This window comes from Enhydra lutris, unplaced genomic scaffold (genome assembly GCF_002288905.1).
Source record: "Enhydra lutris kenyoni isolate GAN:26980312 unplaced genomic scaffold, ASM228890v2 scaffoldscaffold20, whole genome shotgun sequence".
NCBI lineage: Eukaryota > Metazoa > Chordata > Mammalia > Carnivora > Mustelidae > Enhydra > Enhydra lutris.
In genome coordinates, this window is record NW_019154104.1 from 29,786,172 (window position 1) to 29,795,645 (window position 9,474).

Genomic DNA, 9,474 nt, shown 5'->3' on the forward strand with positions numbered 1-9,474 from the left:
TTCCTGCGTCGATCCGGCTAGGGGTAGGGGAGTGATCAGGCTTCTCCTCTGTGTTTTCCTGAGTGCGCATGTGGCGCGAGCCTGTTCCTCGTCTCTAGAGTGTGCGTTTGTGTCTTCCTGGCCGTGTGAACCATGGCATGCGTGCTCGGGACCTTGGCGCTCAGTGTTTTGGTGCTTCTCTGCGTGTTTCTGTATTCCGAGCGCGTGCTGGCCCCTTCCTGGGGTCTGCGGCCCAGCCCCGGGTCGGTCCCTGCCCCTGGTGCTAAGCGGGCCCGTGTGTGTGCGCCCGCGGGCCGTCCTGTGTACAGATCGTGTGCCCAACGTGCGCGGGGTACCTGTGCCCGTCTAGCCAAGAGCGCTCGGCGCGCGCGAGCCGCTTTCCGGGACGCCGCAGTGGTGGGGGGCGGCCCCGCGAGGGGCGGGGGTCACCGGGACTGGCCGGCGCCGGCCCCGTGCGCGCGGAGGCGGGGGCGGGGGGCGGGGGCCGCGGGGGGGCGGCGGTACGAAAAGGGCGGCGCGCGCGGCGGCAGAGGCAGCTCGGCGGCGGCGGCGGCGGAGAGCGCAGCGCGCAGCCCGGTGCAGCCCTGGCTTTCCCCTCGCCGCGCGCCCGCGCCCCCTTCCGCGTCCGCAACCAGAAGCCCAGCGCGGCGCCCGGAGCCGGACCCGCGCCCGCGCCGCTCCCGGGACCGCGACCCCGGCCGCCCCGCGATGACCGCGACCGCAGCCCTCCTGCCCGTCCTCTTGCTCCTGCTGGCCTTCGGCCACAGTGTCCATGGTGAGCGCACCCCCCCCGCCCGGCGGCCTGGCTCGCGCCCCCTCTGGGGAAGCCTGCGACGCCCCCCGCCCAGCCGCCGGGTGCCCCGCGCGCCCCGTCCCATGCGCCCCAACTCACGCCCGTCCCGCCTAACCCTAAGCCCCGCACGCTGTTGCCTCGCCCTCCCCGCCACCCTCGCATGCCAAAGCCCCGGCCCTGGGGTCCCGGGGAGGGGTGGGGGCAGGGGAAGTGTGGGACCCCCCCCCAGTCCCTTCCCGCCCCGCAGAAGTGGCGCTCGCAGGGGTGTCGGTGCGCGGAGAGAGGAGGTATGGAGAAACGAGGTGATGCTCGGGAGCCCTGTGTGGAAATGCTCTGGGGTGCAACTTTGGGGTGTCGCTGCGTGCGCGTTCAGGAACAGGTCTGTGGGGGCAGCGGGGGGTGGCTTTGCCGTCGCAGCCCCGAATTCCCAACGAGGAGCCCCGCGCGAGCCCCTCCTGCGTGGCGTTTCTCTCGGTGAGGGGCTGCGACACTTCTGTCTGCAGCGGCCATCTGTCTCTGACAGTGAGAGAGTTGCCCCTTCCCGCAGTGCCCCCCGCCCCCACTGCACCAGCGCTGGTGCGGGGGCTGTCTGGAAAGCTGGGGAGCTAGTTGGAGTGAATGCACACAGTAGGCACGGAGGAAAGTGTCCGCGTCTCTAAACAGTGTCAGAATTGCAGAATCTGTTTTGCAGAAAACCTTGCGTCTTTCTAATAGGAAGAGTATGGGGTGGGAGAAATTGGGGAATTTGACCTGCGCACCTGGTTTAACGGGGATTAACCTTTAAGAAAAATCCTGAAGCCTTACCTGCGAGGCTGCCAGGTGAAACCGTCTGGCCTTTTCCGAAGCTGAATGCCTCCAAACCTGCTCCCCATTTTAGGCTCACTTTGCGAAAGTGAGGGCTTGGCCGTGGGCCCAGGGGTCAGAATCTTTCCATTCACTGTCTCCATATCCCCGCTTTTAGCATTTGAGGTTTCATGTTCTGGGGGGGTGGGGTGGAGTTAGGTGTCTAAGCTGCTCCTAGGAACTAGACGGTTTACTGTGGTCACTTGACAACCAGGAACATGGCAGAGATGTTTTTTCCCCCTGAGTGGGCTGATGTGAGATGCCTACTGTGTGCCAGGCTGCTAGGACCGGAGAGGGTGTTTGACTTCCCCCCAGGGTGACAGCCGTGGGCTGCTGGGGAGAAGACAGGCTTTGCCTTGGCCTCTGCGGCCTCTTGGGGTGAATGGTGTAACGTTTCTTGTGCCTCAGGAGCTGAATGCTTCCCGGCCTGCCACCCCCAAAATGGATTCTGCGAGGATGACAATGTTTGCAGGTAATGGGGTGGCTCTCCTGACGCAGATCGTAGGTGGTCAGGGCAGAATCCTGGGGAGTCGGGGTGTCAGGCAGGAAGAGGGGGGCTTGGTTGCTGGGTTGCGGCAAAGTGCTTCCTCGCCCTCGCAGGAAACTGGTGGGGGGGGGTGAGGGGGAGAAAAGAGGGAGAAGAGGGCAGGGGGCAGGGGACAGCCATGACTCCCTTCTGCTGACTCAGAAGTGGGGGTGTTGGGAGAGCCCCTCGCAGAGTGAGACCAGTGCAGGCCACTGCGGCAAGATGCAGTGCTCCCCCCCCAGCCCCCGGGCTCTCAGGGACCCCGGAGTCCTGTTCAGGTGACTGGTGTTTGCTTCCTGGGACCTGCTGGCATGGTACCATGCAGATACCCCCAAGGGATCTTGGCTCCACAGAAGGCAGACTGAGCTCCCCCTGCATTCCTGCTCCCCCATATGTCCCCATCTTTCTCCCTTCCCCACCCCTACAGGTGCCAGCCTGGTTGGCAGGGTCCCCTGTGTGACCAGTGCGTGACCTTTCCCGGCTGTGTTAACGGACTGTGCGTGGAACCCTGGCAGTGCATTTGTGACGACGGCTGGGACGGGAACCTCTGCGACATAGGTTGGCGCCCCACCCCATCCCTGCCCTGGGCGCCCAGCCACCTCCTCCCAGCCCGTGGCAGCCTCCCCTCCCCCTCCTGCCTCATTCCCACAGCCCAGGGCTCTGTATGGTAATGATCTGTTAATATACTTCCCGCTGGTGCCCAGAGCCTCCTCACAGGTGGACCTAGATTTGCTCCCCTCTGCTCCCCCAGCACCCAGAGATGGCCCTCTGGGGGGGGCCCGGCAGGGAGCTGCCTGTTGAATAAAGAGGCACGACATTAAGCACACGCCACACAAAGCTGAAAGGGTAGAGGCCTGGGTATCCTCTGGGGGTCACTAAAGCTCCGGCGGGGTAGGGACTGGGGGTAGGGGGGTCACAGAGCCAAGCCTCCAGGAAATTCACACAGGAGGCTGCAAAAACACGTGAACAAACAAACGAAGGGGTGGGGGGGTGGGGGTGGGGAGCAGGCGCTGAGTCAGGGCCTGCCGGCAGGGCAGGGCTGGTGTGGTCCGTGGGTCAGGTGTAGGGGAGGCTGGGGGTCGGCAAGGCTGAGATGTGGTCAGAGTACAGATCGGTGTTATCGGTTGATTTCATTAATTTATGTGATCTTTGTCCTTCATTACCCCAAGCAAATTGAGAGTTGGCGGTCACTGCATTTTTAGGCTACAAAATGTCCATTAAAGGCCATTCTCATTTGGTAGGACCTGCCCGGAAGCCTGGGCAAGCGGGAGTCCTCGAAAAAAGTCCCAGCAGCGTAGGGCAGCCGCCACAGGGCCTCTGTCCTTTGGTCGGTCCTCAACCTTAGCAGGGCACGAGGGGTACCGATAGGGAAATCGAGGCTGGAGGAAGTCAAAGGCTGCACTTAGGGACACAGAAGAAGGTGTTGGGAGAAAAGCCAACTAAAATCCCTTCTCCTAGCCCCAGAACTGGGGTAAATCTCATCGGGGGTCATTCGTAATCCCCACCCTTAAGGACCATGCAAGAGCGTGTTGTGACCACCCACCCCTGCCCCCCATCACCAGGGCAGCAGGCTTTCCTAATCAAGCCCCTCCCAGCACAACGTTGTCTCAGGTCCTTAAAGGCCCCACAGGTGACTCATGCTGGGATCAGCAGCAGCCTTGCTGCCCCTCCGCCCCCCACCCTTGGAGCTGCTTTGGGACCCACAGGATCCCAGAAAAGCTACCTCTTGAGGTTGAGACTTTAAGCCTGGAGCCCACCCTCCTTGGTGTCTGGTTCAGGATTGCCCCCTCCCTGCCCATGGAGTTTTCTAGACAAAACGTTCCCTCCTCCCTGGGTTGACAAAGCCTCTCAGCCTGGGACTCTGGGTCCAGAAGAAACAGCCCTCCGGGTAATTAGCAGCTCTCTCCCTTTCTCCGGGTCTCTGAGGGTGTCCGGGTCGCAGCTGCCGCCCTGGCAGAAACCGGCAGAGACCCCGGCGGCTTGCTCCCCTGCCGCTGCTTAATCTACCCTACTTTGCGGCTGGAGGCCCAGGAGTTGGGAAGAGTAGGGTTGTCCTCTGGACAAAGCGGGGGGTGGTCTCCGGCTCCTGAGCTCCAGTCTGAGATTCCCAGTAAAGGGGTTGCTGAAAGCCAGCACTGGGAGCCCACTGCCAAGGCTCCTCCAGCGAGCCGGCTGGCACCTTTCCGTTATGGTAACAATAAATTCTCTTGATGTCCCCTTACACCAAGCCAGGCTCCCGGGGAATGCCTTGTGGGCTCTGGACAGGCCGTCAGCATGACGTTCCGGCTCTTCCCTGTTGACGGATTGCCACCTTCCCTCCACGAGGGTGCAGGGCTCCTTAAAAAAGAGGAGGGGGAAAATCCGGACACGTGTGGCCTCAGCACTGTGGACCCCCACCTGCTCTGCCTTAACTTACTGCCTTTGTATTTGGCAGGTGCCCCAGGGCAGCTCAAACAAACATAGGAAACCAAAGCTAAAAGCCCCCCCCACCCCGTACCTCCCCCAGGCCCACCAGGGAGAGCCCCTCCTTTTGTCAGTGGAGAAAGTGAGGCACAGAGTGGGGAGGAGATGAACCCTGAGGCTGGTCTTCGAAAAGGTCCCTCCCCACCCTGCCTGGGGGCTGGGGTCTGCACTAGCAGAGAGCCCCTGACCCAGGCCCCTTTGTTCTGCGGTCCCTGGCTCACCAGGCCCCACATAATGAAGGGTGCGTGACGGGAGGTGTAAAAAGGCCGCAGAAATGTAGCAGTGCTCATGGAAACCCGCACGGACGGGAGAGCACTCAGACACTTCTAATTTCACTGCCTTCAAAAGATACAGCCTTTTCATCGGGAGCCCCTCCGCTCTCCCAAGCGCAGAAAGAGCGACCACCAGGAGGTGGAGGCATTGCTGGGGCTAAATCAGGTTTCTTGATTCCCAGCAGGAGTCTTCCCCACCCCCCACCCCGTCTCCGTCCCCCACCACCCCGTATCCCCCCCGCAACGGCCCTCAGTGATGGTGGGGTGTGAAGGGCAGCTGGTGTTTCTAACAGCTGTGGCACTCTCGCCCTGAATGGCAGGGACCAACACCCCCCCCCCCAACAAGAGAAGCTGGACATGAAAATTTGTCTGGGGAGGCAGGCCCTGGGGAGCCTTGGCCTGGCACACATCCTGCTGTGCGGGGAGGGAAGGGGTCTGCAGTGAAAGTCATGCGGCTGGACCAGAGAGGTGACCTGGTGCCAGGAAAAGGGACAGCTGTCCTGGGTTGAGGAGCAGTGAGCAGCCGTGACTTTCTGTCCCCGTGACCTACACCAAGGGAGCCCCTTCATCTCCCTGAACTGCTTAAACCACTGCAGAGTTTCGGGGGGGTCACTACACCCTCTTCCTCGGGACCTCATTTGGTGACCATTGGTGGTGGCCACAAACACAAACACCGAGGCAGCTCACGTCAGGTCCCCCCACCCTCGTTGACCAGCCAGAGGGCTCTGTCCTTCCCCCCTCAACCCAGAAAGCTCTCCTTCCAGCCTGTCCCCCTCTCCCTCCCTGGAGGAGGGGGTGACAAAGTCTGCTTTTCCCTCCCCACCGCAGATGTGCGGGCTTGTGCCTCGACCCCCTGCGCCAACAATGGAACCTGTGCGAACCTCGATTCCGGCCAGTACGAGTGCTCCTGTGCCCCTGGATTCTCGGGAAAGGACTGTCAGAAGAAGGACGGGCCCTGTGTGATCAATGGGTAAATATTCTTTCCGACTCTGTGATCTGATGAATGCTGCTTTGATTCCCGCTTCACACCCCTAAAGACCCTTTCAGCCCAGCCCGGTTGGACCTGTCGCCTGACAAAGAAGGAGTAAGTGCCTGTCCTGCAGCCCCGCGGGAGGCCGTCCAGGATCCGGGTACTTATGGGGGAGTGTGTCATTTCCATCATTGCCCAAGTGACCCTGAAGGTGATTTCGTATTCCTTCCATGCCCCCAAGTCCCGATGCGCGTGCGTGACGGCCGCCGGCTGGAGCAGGGAGCCGCACGGTGTTGTAAGGGCAACCCCTGGGGGGCCGAGACTTTTCGTGAAACCCACTCACTGCATTTTAGGGGGTGGTTTTGGGGGGAACTGACAGACTCTGCAGCTGAGTTTTCGGGGCTGTCTTGGGGGCACCTGCTAGGCAAAGGAGAGAGGGGTCTTTGCCCAGTGGGGTTGGCGGGGGTGAGGGCTGGAGGGGGTGTTCAGCTCTCAGCTGCCTTCGGTGGGGCTGGGGCTCTGGGACTTCTGAACAGTGGGCACCACTGACAAGAAGGGCCGCTTGCTTTCTAGTCCCCAAGCCATTTCCTGCCCTTATCTGTTTAGCTGCACGGAGCCCACCCAGCCGTCTGCTGGGGCTTAGGCGGAGCCGGTCTCGGGCCAGGAGCTGGGGGGGTGGGGGAGACAGCCACTACCAGGCAGAAGCAGCTTATCTTGACCTGACATTCCAGGGGGCTGTGGAGGACCCCGGAGCCGGCAGAGGCCACAAACAGGCATTTGTGCAGCCTGTAAAGATCAGTGTTCAGAGGGGGTCAGAGGAGAGGGGGTCACACCCAAAGTCCGCGTCTGCTTATTTGTGGGATGGGAAAATACGGAGCGAAACCTTTAAAATATTTTGCTTTTCTCCCCAACCAACTTGAACCAGTCTGTCAAAATAGAACCCAGGGTCCTTGAAGTTCCTTCAGAGCCTAGCTCCCGTACAGACCCTCCCCCTGAAGTGACAATGCTGATTTCTCGTGCTTACAGCTCCTTTCTTCCCCCGGTTTTGGTATTTATCAGATGACAAAGGGTCTGCTCCTTTAAAAGCACTTAAATTAAATGCTCCTGTGCTCCGCTCTGAGCAAACAGCCCCGGTCTGGTCTGCAGGCCGCACTTGGGTGAATGACCCACTATTAAACCACCGGGCACAGACGCCGGCTGGGCCCGCAGCAGACCGAGGCTTTCTTTCACTCCGAGTGTCCCCAAGGGCTTCCCGTACAATAGTCTGCAGGCTCTCTCCGCAGAAAACGACAATAGGATCCCAGTCCGGGTGGTGGTGTGGCTCGGGGAGCGGGTGGAGAGTGCAGGGGCCTAGGCCCCCCCTCACCCCCACTCTGCCCAGCGGCCCAGGGATGGAGCTAAGGGAGGGGGCTCGCTCCAGCCCTGGGTCATCACTAACTTTGCCTCTGGGCCTCGGTTTCCCCACCTGTGCAGTGACTAACCGTCAGGCTTCTGGTTGGAGAGAGGACCTAAGAGGTGGGAGAGGAGACCGTCATCGGCCGGGGCGGTCAGGCGCCTCCCGGGCTGGCAGCTGGAGGGAGGGTGAGGCACGCACCTATGCGTGTCCGGCTCGGACTGCCCGGGAGCCCCTCTCGGGCAGACATGACAGCGCCTGGCGTCCCCCTGGCCGGCCCCTGGAACCACTGTCCTAGTCCAGCCCCCGAAGGCCCTTTACCGTGTCCCCTGTTGTGTTGCAGCTCCCCCTGTCAGCACGGAGGCACCTGTGTGGATGACGAGGGCCGGGCCTCCCATGCCTCCTGCCTGTGCCCCCCTGGCTTCTCTGGCAATTTCTGCGAGATCGTGGCCAACAGCTGCACCCCCAACCCGTGCGAGAACCAGGGCATCTGCACCGACATCGGGGGCGACTTCCGCTGCCGATGCCCCGCCGGCTTCGTGGACAAGACCTGCAGCCGTCCCGTGGGGAACTGCGCCTCCGACCCGTGCCTCAACGGGGGCACCTGCTTGTGGCACACCCAGGTGAGGTACGAGTGTGTGTGCAAGCCCGGGTTCACGGGCCCCCTCTGTGGCCGGAAGCGCGCCCCGAGCCCCCAGCAGGTCACCCGTCTGCCCAGCGGGTACGGGCTCACCTACCGCCTGACCCCCGGGGTGCACGAGCTGCCGGTGCCCCAGCCCGAGCACCGCATCCTCAAGGTGTCCATGAAGGAGCTCAACAAGAACACCCCCCTCCTCTCCGAGGGCCAGGCCATCTGCTTCACCATCCTGGGCGTGCTGACCAGCCTGGTGGTGCTGGGCACCGTGGGCATCGTCTTCCTCAACAAGTGCGAGGCCTGGGTGTCCAACCTGCGCTACAGCCGGAGGCTGCGGCAAAAGAAGAACCTGCTGCTTCGTTACAACAGCGGCGAGGACCTCGCGGTCAACATCATCTTCCCCGAGAAGATCGACATGGCCACCTTCACCAAGGAGGCCGGCGAAGACGACATCTAAGCGGCGTTCCCGCCGGCCCCTCTCTGTTCTCGGGGTCCCGCAGAGCTCACTCTACGCGGTCTGTTCTCCTCTTTGTGGTGGAATTTGCTCTATTTTGTGTCGAATCTGGTGAACGCTACGCTTGCCTGTCTTACCTTTGTGTTGCTCTGTGACAAATGCCGCGCGCCCAGAGCATCCTCTTTCTCTCTCTTAATGCATGATCGAAAAACAATAATAAGAATTTCATCTTTAAACGAGTAAAAGATATAAGTATGTTATTCTAAACTTTAACTTAAAATCAAAAAGACCAAAAAAAAACAAGGCAACGAAGCCGGGACTCGGCGCCGACACCCCTCCCCGAAGGGGTCTCGGCCACGGTCCTCGTGAAACCGTTACGAGTGCTGTGCATGACCACCCACTGTGACAAAGGCGAAAAATCTCTTCGTTCGTTAGTCCTCACACGCCACGTCCAACGCGCACTCACATCAAGTCCAACACTGCAACCTTTAGATCTTTCCGATTGAGTTGAGATTTCGCAGAGTGCAGCGGCCGTGTGTCAGGCAGAGAGAGCGCCCCGGGTTGGCTGCTGGGGGGGGCCGGGACCTGGTCCCAGCCCTGCCACTGACTCGCTGTGTGATCCTTGGCGAGCCCCCCCGCCCGTCCCCACCCCGGGCCCACCTCTTCCCTCCCCCGCCCCTCGAGGGAGGGGGCTGGAATGCAGTGACCACCCAAGTTCTCTCTGGCTCTAAAAGTCTGAACGAGGAACGAAGGGGTATGAACCAAAACAGTTCCTGACCTTAAAAATGAGGATCTGATGATGACGGGGTCTCGTCCCGGGACCCACAGGTTTTGGCCTATCCTGGAGGCACACTTGACGTTTTGAGATCGATCCTTGCTGCCTCTCTCAAAGTGGGGAGCCTCCTGGCTCGCTTTTGGTCTGGAAGCCATCAGCCCCCTTTGAGTCACAAAGTGCAGCCTGGCGTTGCCACTTGGGCAACCCCCAGCCACCCCTAAATCCTCAGCACTTTACCTGCCTTCCCTGTAGGTTAGAGATGTCCCTTGAAATTTAAATACCCCTTGAACCGCAAGTGCCCCCTGGCGATATCTGAGCAGCAACACACCCTCACCAAGGTTTGCACAGGGT

General features: G+C 61.2%; 1 protein-coding gene across 2 annotated transcripts; it reads left to right on the top strand.

The window, feature by feature from the left end:
- The first annotated feature begins 708 nt into the window (after positions 1-708).
- LOC111148766 (delta like non-canonical Notch ligand 1) lies at positions 709-8,351 on the top strand. Of its 2 annotated transcripts, XM_022505565.1 has the most exons (6): positions 709-775; positions 2,045-2,108; positions 2,590-2,720; positions 5,726-5,867; positions 7,604-7,883; positions 8,103-8,351. In XM_022505565.1, exons 1-6 carry the CDS (start codon positions 709-711, stop codon positions 8,349-8,351), a joined length of 933 nt encoding a protein of 310 aa, XP_022361273.1. The 2 variants fall into 2 exon arrangements, with proteins under 2 accessions (XP_022361273.1, XP_022361272.1); XM_022505564.1 differs by having other exon boundaries at positions 7,604-8,351.
- Positions 8,352-9,474: the final 1,123 nt, after the last annotated feature.